The 13,600-nt window shown below is 32.7% G+C and overlaps 2 protein-coding genes, 1 long non-coding RNA gene and 1 pseudogene across 3 annotated transcripts; 3 read left to right on the top strand and 1 right to left on the bottom strand.

Annotated features, from left to right (window-relative positions):
• The first annotated feature begins 1,909 nt into the window (after positions 1-1,909).
• Positions 1,910-5,165, top strand: LOC122317028 (epoxide hydrolase A-like). Its single transcript, XM_043133917.1, has 3 exons — positions 1,910-2,433; positions 4,321-4,562; positions 4,715-5,165. The coding sequence occupies exons 1-3, from the start codon at positions 1,966-1,968 to the stop codon at positions 4,962-4,964; spliced, it is 960 nt and encodes a 319-aa protein (XP_042989851.1). The 5' UTR covers positions 1,910-1,965; the 3' UTR covers positions 4,965-5,165.
• Positions 5,166-6,674: 1,509 nt separating this feature from the next.
• On the top strand, positions 6,675-7,604 carry LOC122317060. Its single transcript, XR_006244368.1, has 2 exons — positions 6,675-7,009; positions 7,082-7,604. It is a non-coding gene; the product is annotated as an uncharacterized LOC122317060 (long non-coding RNA).
• Positions 7,605-9,672: 2,068 nt separating this feature from the next.
• Positions 9,673-12,185, bottom strand: LOC122315882 (60S ribosomal protein L18-2). The gene is made up of 5 exons (XM_043132167.1): positions 12,026-12,185; positions 11,848-11,937; positions 10,945-11,073; positions 10,681-10,863; positions 9,673-10,116 (listed from the first exon to the last, which is right to left on the bottom strand). Exons 1-5 carry the CDS (start codon positions 12,026-12,028, stop codon positions 9,958-9,960), a joined length of 564 nt encoding a protein of 187 aa, XP_042988101.1. The 5' UTR covers positions 12,029-12,185; the 3' UTR covers positions 9,673-9,957.
• LOC122315484 lies at positions 12,103-13,431 on the top strand (annotated as a pseudogene).
• Positions 13,432-13,600: the final 169 nt, after the last annotated feature.

Raw genomic sequence — 13,600 nt, 5'->3', positions numbered from 1 at the left:
TATTATGTATGGTGGAATGAATGTGTTTGACCAAGGATAGAATTGTAAATGTAAAGTTTTGGTAGAGAAGACGGATGGTTTGTAGTTAGTTTCAAACATAATATTTTATCTTGGATGAACAAATTGTATATATATTTGTTGTTCCTTAAATTATTATATATTTGATTGTTAGGTAGAAGAAGGGTTGTCAAAATGTGTTTGTTGGTAATTAGGTTGAGAAAAAAATTAATTAGAAATCAATAATTTAAATATCAAATTAAATTATTAATGTACATATAGTAGGTTTAATTGCAAAATATGAAAAAAAAATATTATTAAAAATATAATATTATATTATTATTTTGATGAATCCAATAGCTAATCCAATGTGGGATTATGGATAGAAAGATTTTTGAAATTATGAAAAACTTATACTTTTCATCAAAATTTGAAGATGACTTTGATGAAGCCAATGTGGATGCTCTAAAAGTCCATTCCAATGAATCATCTATTCTATTTCTATTTTACATTTAGCTACAGTAAATCCTTTACATGTATATGTTACTCTAAACAATTTATTATTATTTCTCTCTCCTTTGTCTCCCACAATAATTTCTCTCTCCTTATATTTTTTTCTCCAACAAACTATTAAATAATATAACATTTAAATGATATAGAAAAAAAATAAATCAGTTGATGAATGACATATTGTAAAAATTAGTATGTAAAATAAAAAATATATATTTTAAATAATATGATATATAAACTGTTGAGAGTGCTATTAGAGAATTGTTATTTGGATATTAAGAGTTGGACCGGTGAGAATGTTTTCTCTTGTTAATATAGTGAAATAGTGAATTATGATATTTTATGGAATTTTAAAAAATGGAAAAGAAAAAAGTTGAATAAAATTTTATAAAGTTAAAATATTATTAGAATATAATTTTATAATATTATATTTGTTTTGAAATTTTAATAAGTTAAATTATTTTTTTGTATTTTATTTAGAAGATTAAAAAAATATAATGATTAGAAATTAAAATTAAAAATTAAAAAATATATCTATTTAAATATTAAAATATAATAAAATGAGATTAAATAAAACGAGATAAACGTAGAACATCCAAGCAACCCATCGTGAACGACGTCGACACGTTTATCACAAAATTGTTAAGCAGAAAAACAGTCAAAAGCTCCAAACCTAATCGCGCGTTTGTACTGTAGCAATGTGTTTCACAACAGTCCCTTGTCTTGGAAAGCCGAATACTGCCCTTACCTAAAAAGCTGCGCGAAAGAATTTTTTTAAAAATATTTTTAAATATTTTAAAAAATAAAATTCACTACATTAATAATAAAAAAAAGTACTTACTTAATTATTAAATAAAATAAAAATTCATGTATTGGAAAAAAAATGCACTGATCCTTTATTGGGATTTCCAGTATTTTTTAAAAGTTATTTGTAGGTTTAAACAGTGAGATGAAAATTTTTTATTTTAGATAAAAGTTTAAAATATTATTTTTTAATGTTATTATTATTTAAAAATTTTAAAAAATTAAATTATTTATTATATTTTATATAATAATTTTAAAAAATTATAATAATAAAATAATATAAGAATTTTGTATCATCCCACTTAAAACCTTCCGTCCCTCAGCTGCCCTTTCAGACTTTCAGTGCACTGCATAATCTCGTTTGTACCGTGGCATTTTATATTCACGTGTTTCCCAACAGCCATTTGTCTTGAAAGACGGAAAAGTTGTATTTAAATGTTGAATTGGAATGAGTTGAATTATGATAAAAATTAAATAAAATATTATTTTAAAATTTAAAAAAATTAAATTATTTATTATATTTTATATTAAAATTTAAAAAAAATGTAATAAATAGATGAGATGTATTAAGAGGAGTCGAGTAACTCTAAAACTTCAACGAAGTTCAGCTCAAAAGGGAAAGGAGGAGGAAAAACAAGTTTGTAGGGATTAGACATGGAGAAGGCGATAGAGCACAGAATTGTAAGCGTCAATGGCATTAGAATGCACATAGCAGAAAAAGGGCAAGGCCCCATTGTTCTGTTCCTCCATGGCTTCCCTGAGCTTTGGTACTCCTGGCGCCACCAGATTCTGGCTTTAGCTTCACTTGAATACCATGCAGTAGCACCAGACCTTCGTGGCTTCGGCGACACTGAAACTCCGACCTCCATATCCGACTACACCTGTTTTCACATCGTCGGAGACCTTGTCGAGCTCATTGATTCTCTGGGTGTGAATCAGGTTTTTCTTGTGGGCCACGACTGGGGAGCCATTATCGGTTGGTACTTGTGCATGTTTCGGCCGGAAAAAGTGAAGGCATTCGTGTGTCTTAGTGTTCCTTTCAGGCCAAGAAATGCACATATGAAGCCGGTGGAGCGCATGCGAGCTTGCTTTGGAGATGACTACTATATATGCAGATATCAGGTTCTTAGTTATTTTACTTGCCTAACCAACTTAACCGGATATGGCTTGTATAATTGTATTGTGATTTTAGTAATTTGCCTCCCTTTTTTTGGGGGTATCATAACATTTTAGAAGAACGTACATAAAATAATTATACAAACTAAATTTATAATTAACGTGATTTTATAAAATTTATTAAATTTAGTTTATAATAAAAATAATTTTATAATTTAACTTATCATATCAAATCATATTAATTTATAAATTTAATTTTACATAATTTTTTTATAATTAAAATATTTACCTTTTAAAATTAGAGAAATCAGGTGGATAATAATCCTTTTTTTTTGTTAAGAATAAAAGATTCATTCAATAAAAGAGAGTACAACAGCAACCGTATGCTGCAAATGTAACACAAAAGCTGACCAAAAAGACAAAATAACATCAACATAGATAGACACAATTAATACAGGAGCAGATGACATTACTATGCAAAACTATTGCGACAAAATAGTCTGTTGAAATGACACAAATCCCTACTAGTCTTGCTAGGGAATCAGAAGTACTCTCTAATGTATTGACATGTTAGAGTCTAGAGATTCACGTCGACTTTCTTTAAAATATTTTTGCATCTCATTTCTTATCTTTTTTTTCATTTTATGAAAATAATATTTTTTTATTCCTTTTTTATTATTATATCTACTATTTTATTTCTACATTTTTAATTATTTCCTCTAAAATATATATATAAACTTATTTAGAGGATGATCAGTAACTCTCTAAATATAAGGAGTCATTAATCATATCCTAAACCTATATCTTAAAATGGAGAATTGGATTGAGTGCTTTTTAAACCAACAAGTTAAATTGATTCCTAAAAATTTAGAGATTTTCTGAGGATAAGGAACAAGACGGGGAATGTTCTTAGAGTATTGGTAATGAATTCTTTATTTTCATATTCAAAATTATATCTTTTAAAAATTGATTTTGAATATGAAGAAAATTTTCTACATTGGATTATGTATTTTTTAATCAAATAATAATAAAATAATAAAAAAAGAGAAGAGAAGAGAAAAAAGAAAAAAGAGAAAATAGAGAGCTGGGAGGAGAGAGAAAAAACAATAAAATATAATTTGAAGAAGGAAAAGTAGGTCTTCATCTTTGAATAAGCACTATATATAATTATTTATAATTATAGATATGAATAAACCAATGTAGACTATTTTAAGGACATACTCTTCAAATTTAAAGATGAAGATGAAGATAAATAACTCGTTACCAATGCTCTTAGACGGTCAAATTCTATAAATATATCCATATTATGTGTGCCAAACAGCATTTAGCATTTGCCAGAATAATATTTTTTAACTGGATGGATCCCACATAGTATTTTTAATGTTGTGTTTGTCTCTTTGTATTAAGAGAGAATTGAAGATGATCTCGATTGAGCCTTTAACATTGGTGCCAACAACATTAAGAGTGAATCTTATCATCATATGCTCCCCCATGAATGCTAGCACTTCGTTCCAGCTATGCATGATAAATAGCATGGAAACTTCTGCCCCTCGAGCTATTGATAGCTCATTGTAATTTCATATCCCAATCGCCAACTGTTCCTCTTAGAAAGGCATTCTGTAAATATATCTTCCACAATCTATTTGAAAAACATGTCCAGAAATCTTCTACAAAAAATACAGAGAGTATCACCATTAAAACTTCATCCAAGAACATTTCTTTTTTTGTTTCAAGTGAAAGCTTTGTATGTCCCATGATCTGGTTTGCTACGATTCTTGCTCGAGGCTTTTAGGTAAAGCATAGTGTTTGATACAGATGGCATTCCTAATGGCAAGAAATTGAGTGTAACCACAACCAATGATGCTTTGATATTGCCATGCATGCATGTTGCAGGCACAAGGAGAGATTGAGGCTGAGTTTGGTCAATTGGGCACGGCAAATGTACTCAAAGGCATTTTCTCAACTCGCAGACTGGGTCCAACCTGCTTACCTAAAGGAAATGCATACGGGACCGGTCCCGACACTTCAGCTACCTTGCCCTCTTGGCTTTCAGAAGAGGAGTTTAGTTATTACGCCGCCAAATATGACCAGAATGGCTTCACTGGAGGATTGAACTACTACCGAGCCTGGGACCTGTACGTACTTCAAAATTCTGGGAAAACGTTTCTTGGTCTAACTATCAAAAATTCTCTTTTGGTAGGTAGACCAAGAAATCTTGAGTTCTTGGTCTAACTATCGAATATAAGCATGAAAACTTAAATGTTGGCATTCCTTATTTATCTTGCAGAAATTGGGAGCTCACGGCACCATGGAATGGGGTTCAAATAAAGGTACCAGTGAAGTATATTACAGGGGAGTTGGACACTGTGTATACAACTCCAGGAGTGAAGGAGTACGTGCACAACAATGGTGGTTTCAAGAAAGATGTGCCCTGTCTGGAGGAAATTGTTATCATGGAAGGAGTAGGTCACTTCATCAACCAAGAAAGAGCTGAGGAAACCAATTCTCACATCTATGACTTCATCACAAAGTTCTGAACTGCTTTATTATTTATATTGAGCTTTGTTCCTGCTAGTTTATTCGAAATTCAGTCTGTTACCTCCAATTGAAGTAAGCTTAATGGTTGACTAAACCTATAAATATAATCTATCACGCAGCTATGTAGTAATATGATGCATGTTGCAAATATTTTGTAACACCCGCTTCTCATTGTTATGAATAAAGTTATTTTTAGAAAATTCCGAGAAATTGGTGTGCTACTACTGAACTTAACTATCAAATATTTTCTTATAATTGTGCCAAATATAAAGATTCTATAAAATTGTTCTTTATTAAAAATACTAAGATCATAAGAAAGAGTGCATGGAAGTATTTATGAAAATTAATTCTCGTAATCTGTGTTATAAAAACCATAATTTCAAAATCTTGGTATATAATCTAGGCTACTAGCACGTCTCTCTGGATCAAGTCTTGTTCTGTAGTAAATATAAAGCAAATTAAAATGAGTCAAAGACTCATTAAGAAATCCATTATAATATAAACATATTTAATATAAGATTTTTTATAAAATATTATATGCTGAGAATTTAAAATCATAATTTTTCATAAATATGCTAATGACATACATGACTTGAAAATATTTCTAGTATATTGACTTATATGAATTATCTGGCATGTCTTAATTAACTAATTTGTTTGACTAGCCAACCATAACAACCTGGCTCAATAGTTCTAATTTGATCATTCTTATTGGGCTTGAATTATATTTAATGGATCATACTGGATAAGCTTACGAGGTATAAATTATTGAGGTTGATTAAGGGTTTTAATTAGATTCAATAATTAGATTGAATTCAATTTATTATTTATTAAGCGAGTTAGACTCTTTATAAAATTTAAAGATTTTTCATTAGAAATCTAATTTAATTTAAAATCATCATTAATAGAAGTCCCCTATGTAATTTCGGTCACTGCTAATCCTATATTGAATGAACTACTAGATCATATTTTTAAAAAAATTCAAACTCTCATTGATTATTAACACAATCCAAATTTAATTCTACGTCACCCTCTCCCAATTTCTTTATATACCTATTCCCTTTTCTGTTAAATTTTCAAGCCGCAATATTGATTTTTAAGAACGAACTTTAATTAATAATAATATAACTAGTTAATATAAGTTACTCTTAATTTATAATCAAGTTACTTACCTTATATTACTAATCTAATATTTTTAGAGATTTGTTATAGATAGACAAGTAATTTCCATTCTCCTTTGAAATTCGGTTCTGTACGAAGTAAAGGGTATTATAAGTCTTTATGGTAATATGGTAATTTTATAGAAAGTCTGAACATGTTATTTACAGGCTTACAGTAATTTCTTTCCAACCAAACAAGCATGGTCTGACTTATTACTTGAGGGGTGGTGCTACTTCCACATAGGAGAGTCACCAAATAGGTAAAAATATTCTCTTTTTTTTTTTAACTATTTGTTTTAAATTCATTAACTAATTAAAAAAATGAAAATCACAAATTTATTAAAAAAATATTTACTTAACTATTAAATTAAAAAAAAAATACTCTATCAGTGGCCACTATCAGTGACCACTTATGTGGAAGACACATTTCCCTTATAGCATCGACAATGACCTTGTCATTGCCCAATGTGAGTCCAAGTAAAAATAAATGTGAGAAAAATCATCTGCAATGATTTAACTGTAAAGTTTGACATATTAGCTATAGTATATCTTAACAGCTCAAGTTTGGCATATTAGCTACAGTATATTTTAACAGCTCTTCATGCCTGACGAGGAACTATACAAGAATCAAAATAATATTTTATCATTTCTCTACCTGTCGCTCTCTCTTTCTCTCGATTTTTCGTTGTCTTCATCTCCAAAATCTTCCATTTCTCTTTCTTTTCTTTCTTTCTTCTGAAACTCTCATCTCTGTCTTCGTCCCCTTCTCTCTGTCGCCCTTTTCTTCTTCAACCCGTCGCTCTTCCCCAAATGAAATCATAGAATTCCTTCTTCCTTCCCACTTGCTGAAAACGCCCTCCCTTCTCATCAGCAGTGGATTATATGTAAGCAAAAGTTTGCATTTTTCTTGGCTTTGAGCTGCTTGGCCTAACGAGTCTCACTTTTTGAGTCTACAGAATCTAGAACTCCTAGAGAGATAGAAGGAATCGTCACGATTTCACTCGACATGGAAGGTAACTTGTTCTATTTTCTCAATCTCAACTCATACAAGCGTTTTGGGTTCTTTGGTTTCTCATTTTTTGTTTAATTCTTGTGAATTGCTCCGGATTTCTTGCTTTAGAATATGTAATTGAATTCTGGGATATTGAACTCTTTGCAAGAATAGAAAAGCTATTGTAATGGTGGAGATAGTTCCTAGAATGTCTTATGGAATGATCTTATTGAAGATTTGTATGGAGTTAGGAAGCCTTGTACATAAATGAGGGAACCTGGTTACCTGCTCGAGTTATGGAAGAGTGAGCTAAGTGTGGCCGGTATAACCTTCAATTCTGGAAGTAGACATAATTGTGAAAGCGCAAGACATATAAGCATAATGTAATATAGCAAATGATAAGATGGAAAATAAATTAATGTAACCACAATGGTAAGCACTGTGAAAGACAATTCTACAAATATCACCAAATGTGATGTCTATTCTTACATTTTAGCATACATATTGAACCTTTTTTGGCATTAGGATCAAGAGTTTTTTATAAAACATTTAATTTATAAAACATTTACATATGGAACTTACGTAAACTTCACTATTTTATTGGTGAGCGGAGGGGAAAAGCTTGGATGCTGTTTTCTTGTTCTGAAATCATTTTTTATGTCATTGTAGAAAGTGATGAAGTTCCTGGAATAACTTGTATGTTTAATTAAGCCCAAAGGGCCTATACCCCAAGAATTGTAGATCATGATTGGTTGGTATAATAAGTTGTTGGCATGTTTGTTAGCTTCAACCACAATTCTAAATATAAATGTTGGGTAGAAGAAATGTTGGTATGTTTGTATATGTGATTGTTGGGTAAATGGTTGATAAAATATATTTATTGAATAATTAGGTTGAGGGAAAAAATAATTGAAAAATAATAATTTTATTTTTTAATAAAGTTATTAATTAATATGAAGTGTATTTATAAAATATTAAAAAAAATCCAATATTATTAAAATAAATAATATTATATTATTATTTGAAATTTAAGATAATTAGTCAAATGTGGACTAATGTAACTAGAAGTTTATATTATAGCCAAAAGAGCACGTCGGAATTTCATTTTAGACTTTGAGCCATTGCCAATGCTCTTTATTGAAGATCAGAAAAGCATTTACAAGTTGAAAGGAGAAGAATTTAAATAGCTTGGGTTGTTGCTGAGAGAACAAATATGCACTTGAGAAAATAAAAGAAGGTTGTAATGGCCGTAATAGGTTGGGTCAAGTCATTGATTTTAGATTTCTCTTTTTTTTTTTTAATGTTTTGTATCGTTTTTGTTGGTTTGGGATGAATATAGGGTCCTCCCACAGCCCACCATGCTAACTATTGTATCTTGTAACTATTAAATATATCTATACTTTGTTTTTGAAAAGAAAAAAAAAACAGTTAAATGGTTGAAGGTCCGTGTCCAAGCTTAGAAATAAAACATTGCAAAAGGAGTGCTATTCCGTGAGAAAGAAAGGTGAGAGAAAAAGAGCAACTAAGAATAGAGAGCTCATTGAGAGGATGAAATCATGAAACCGTGCGACAGATTGAACTCAACAGCTCACTGGTCGAGATAGAAGGCGACAGATATGGGTGGTGACTGGCCCGTTGTTTCTGGGTGTCTTCCTACAATTTCCTACGAGTTGGGATTTAGATAAAGATTTAATATTTTTTTGAAATAACACGATATGAAGATATTTATAGAAAATTTTGAAAGAGAGAACCAACAAGTTCAAGTTTGACTCGATTAATACATAGTAACACTAATTTAGTACAAACTTGCTCATCCAAGCAGAGAAGTTGAAATTCAAAGACGTGTTCTAGGATTCATTCAATTGGCAGTGTCTGAAACTACATAAGGTATTTTAAAAGTAATTATTTTAAATTGAAGTAAATTCTAACGGCTGATTTTTAAATTCTAAATAATCTAACTCGTTTAATAAATAATAAATCAAATTTAACCTAATTATTGAGTTTAATTTAAAGACATAATGAACCTCAATAATTTATAATTAATGAGCTTATCCAATATAACTCATTAAATATAATTATAGGCCCAATAATTTGTTGCGTATGCTTGTAACGATCATTATTGAGAAGAACATACTTGCCTTATTAATGCCCCACTTGGATTCCCCAGGGCCCAGTGCCCCCCAAGATCTAATAAATCAAGCAGGACTAGGGGAACTCTAGTTACATGAAGTAAAGAAGAGGACTCAAAATCAGGTGGTATGCTGGTAGCTCAAGTGACCAAACAAAAATATCCAATAATAATTAACTATTGCACCAAATACGGTCAGGATTGATGATGAATTAACTATTTTGCTACAAATAAACCCACAAATCACAACCCCCCTGTTTTTTTATCAAATGTTTGGTATAGGAATAATAAGTAGAAGAATTCAATTAGTTTAAGAAAAATAAATTCAAAAGAAATATTTAAAAAAAAAAGTGTTGTATGAGTGCTTATGTTTAGGATTTTTCCTGTGATCAATCATTATGTCGGAAATGTATTGAACCAAACGTGACTATCCGAGATAAAACTGTCTTTCTTACTAATTAAGAAAACGTAATATTCATGATGCCCTATCTTGATACATTTGAGACAAGACGGTGTAAAACAAGATAAGTCTCCCAGTAACAAGCACTGAAAGATCATGTCCATAGTGCATATCACAATAACGATGCCAAACAACCACCACAACACAGGTACCTAATAGTCTAGCAAAAATTTGAATTACCATAGTAAGAAATAACATTTCTTCCCCAACAACTACTAAAATTAACTCAAACCTTACCCATAAAAAAATTAACTCAAACCCTAAATCCCTTGCTGTTCCTCTTTCCTCTGGCCCTCTCAAACTTCCTCCCCTTTGATCGGACATAGGGCTTGGAGTGGCTGTGTGGCACACCAGGAGCAGGACCAAAGTGTTTCACTGCTTCACGTGCATTCTTTGGACCTCTGAGAAGAACCTGCATCAAAGATTATGTTTAAATACAATAGGAGTGGACCTCTCAAACATTGTTCCAACTGACTTGGAAGAACTTACAAGTAATCACATAATCTCCCTACAGAGAAAAATGTGTTTCTCATGTACACCCCCCTCTGTACTCGGGCAATACTCAACTGCTATTTTCCCATTATGTAAATGATGACTACCTTGAACATAGACTCTTGTATATGTGTATGCATGCATTTATGGATTGAATGTCACAATGCCTTCTTTTGTCAAGACTCCACAATTTTCCAAAATAATGGATGGAATATCAAATTGTGATTGTTAAAAGGTATTACTAGAGAATCATCATATACACAATATAGAAAGAAGACTGTTGCCAGCTCTCTTTAACCAAAACAAAATCAATGCAGAAGGGGGAAGATTCGCAATTTCAAATTGTCTCTGCAAACTTTTAGAACATTTGTTAATCCTCGAGCTTAAATAACAAGATTCTAAGTTATATCCAAGCACAGGGGAGCAGCGATAGCCTAAACTAATTCAAAAATGTAGCAACTAATAATGGCATCAAAGTCAGTACCGTGTTCTGGCCTAGCGGAGCCCTCAGAGCCAATTGGTCAAACGTCAAACACTCACCACCAGCCTTCTCAATTCTTGCCCTAGCCGTCTCAGTAAATCTCAGTGCTGTAACCTTCAAGCAAGGAACTTCATAAACCCGAATATCATCAGTCACAGTCCCCACGACCACAGCAATCTTACCCTCCTATAAGCAAACCACAGATGCAACAGGATTAAAACCCATGATTCATGTTTTCTAACTAAAGTGGATCAAAAAAGTACAAACCTTTCCCTTCATGAAACGGATCAACCTAGAGAGAGAAAGTGGTGGCTTGTTGACTTTGCTCATGAACAACCGCTTGAGAATCACTGCATTGAACTTGCTGCCGGTTCTCCGAACAAGGAAACGGTAAAGCTAATCATGTAGCATCAAGTCAGACAGACTGTAAACTTATGCAAAAAGATACACACATTCATACAGGAACATTACAGGCGCAAGCATTTGGCTTGGAGGTCACTTTTTGAACATTTCCAGAGAACAACTTTAAAAGAAGGAAACATGATTTTTTCTAATAAGTAAAAAAAAATACTGCTGAGAGACAAATCCACGGATTTGACAATATTCCAACTCTTAGCTCAGAAAATTATAAGTCGAAAAGACGAACGCGCCCACTGCGATGCCTCACTCTTAAGAGTCCCATACTGGGTAAGAGAAGTTTGAAAGAGAATAATTATGACTTTTTTTTTTACAAGTAAATGTAGGGCAATCCTATCGCTTAAGCTGCACAAAACTAGAGCAGCAAAGCGGCCATAGCAGCCCCCATAATTGCTAATGTGCGCCTATCGCACTATTGTGCGCCACGATTTGTAACAGAAACCTCTCCCGTGGAATACCACGCCACCCCTTCCTCAAGAGGGAAGCGCTCGGCCTTAGGCGTTGTTAAAAGTGCACAAAACTAAAAAAGAACTCAAATTACGATGTCTATGCCAGAGTTTGCTCTCCGAAGGCAAACAACATTGGGTCTGCTTTAATGTTTTCCGAACACACCAAAACTACATCATGGGACATAATCCGTTCATAAGAAACTAAAACACTAACATACATGATACAGAAGAGCATATGCATACTCATACTGAAATCAACACGTGAGCATGTGTGTGCGAGCGTATAGGTAGAGTTCGGAGAGACCTTGACGAGGAGTTTAAGGTATATATCATCGGATTTCGGAGCGGTACGCTTGGATTTCTTGCTCTTACCTCCTGCGACTAGATCGATACCCTACACGGAAATGAAACGCCCACGCAGTCAGATTAGTATTATAAGAATTAGAATCACAGAGAGAGAGAGAGAGAGAGAGAGAGATTACCATTAGACCTTGCTTCGGCAGACGATGGTCTGGTGTCTCTCTTGGGCGACGCCGCGACTGATGCGAGAACTCAAAATATGAAAGCTAGGGTTTTGAGAGGCTTTTTATCGCGCGTTATCGGACTGGGGAGCAGTATTGGTCCTCATAGAGCATCAGATCTTGGAAAGACACGTGTCTGTGGAGAAAAATAGTAAAAGACATAGTTTGGGGCTTTACAATGAGTCCATTGTCGAACCCTAGGAAGTTTAACAGACTGGCCCAGTTTTACTTGATAGTTCTCATTTTACTTCCCAAAAGAAAGAAGTAATTTTTTTAAGGGCTTTTGTTATAACTTTAATATTAATATATATGAAGAGAATACTATGATCTATGTGAATTTCTCAAACAATATTGATACTTAATTCCACATTTATGTGTTTTTTTTAAGTAAAATTTAAAAATTAGGACATTCGAGAAAATAGAAAAAATTAATAATTGAGAAGGTTATATTTTTATTTTTTAGAAAACCTAGAGGGCGGTCTGGCTGATCTTCTTCAATAAACAGTCTTCCAATAGCAAGACTACACGTAAGCCTTTCATTTTACATGTTCTGCATTTGGCAATACTTGATCAAAACATCTCATACAGCCCTCCCGAGCCACTTTCTTCCTCTTCCACTCCATCCCAACCCACACTCATCCCAAGGCACAGGAGGAGCTCGACCACCCCAGTCAGCACAGACTAAGCTCGACCCCCCCAACCAACACGAACGGAGTTCTGAAATTTCAATTTGAAATTCAAAATAAAGATTCTGAGGTTCTTCAGTTGCAGCAACAAATTGATGAGGCAAATCAGAGACAAGCAAACTTGGAGAAGAATCTTAAGCTCAAGGGCTTGTCAACAAAAGAATCAGAAGGTTCATCAGATGAAAATAGATTTTTACCTCCTGATTTATCCCCTAATTTGTTTACATCTGCGGTAGAAGCTACTTTCAAAGTCATTCATGATTTTTCTAACTCGTTGATCAACATGATGAAAGCAACTGGGTGGGATCTTGATGCTACTGCAAACTCAATTGAACCTAAAAATATGCATTTGAATCCCATATATGCCAAAGAATGTTTAGTGGGTTTATGAAAGCAAGCTTCTTTGTCAAATCGGACAATCTCACAGTCACTAAAGACAACTTCTTCTACCAATTTCTTTCTCTAAGGGAGATGGATCCATTGGATATGTTAGGACAAAATCCAGATTCCATTTTTGGAAAATTTTGTAGGAGCAAGTACCTAGTGGTAGTTCACCCAAAGAACAAGAAACAAGAAATCCATTTTTTTTTAATTTTGAATCGACAAAGACAATACTTTTCAGTCGAGCCTAATGAACATTTTCAATGCAAAAAAACTCGATTTTTAGATAATTTCTATTAGAAAACAGACGGGAATTTAAAGTTGATATTTTACCTAGTCGAATATCTGACCAAGGTAAGAACAGCAAGCTGCAGGGGTGAAAGCTCCTTCAATGATTAACCTTTCGGTTTTAATCACCTGTATCCTTGTGTATTGTGTTAATTCATCACTTTCCATCCTCGTGTATTGT

The sequence above is a fragment of the Carya illinoinensis genome, chromosome 7, assembly GCF_018687715.1.
Source record: "Carya illinoinensis cultivar Pawnee chromosome 7, C.illinoinensisPawnee_v1, whole genome shotgun sequence".
NCBI lineage: Eukaryota > Viridiplantae > Streptophyta > Magnoliopsida > Fagales > Juglandaceae > Carya > Carya illinoinensis.
Note: the sequence above shows the minus strand (reverse complement) of the source record. Positions and strands in the feature narration are given on the sequence as shown.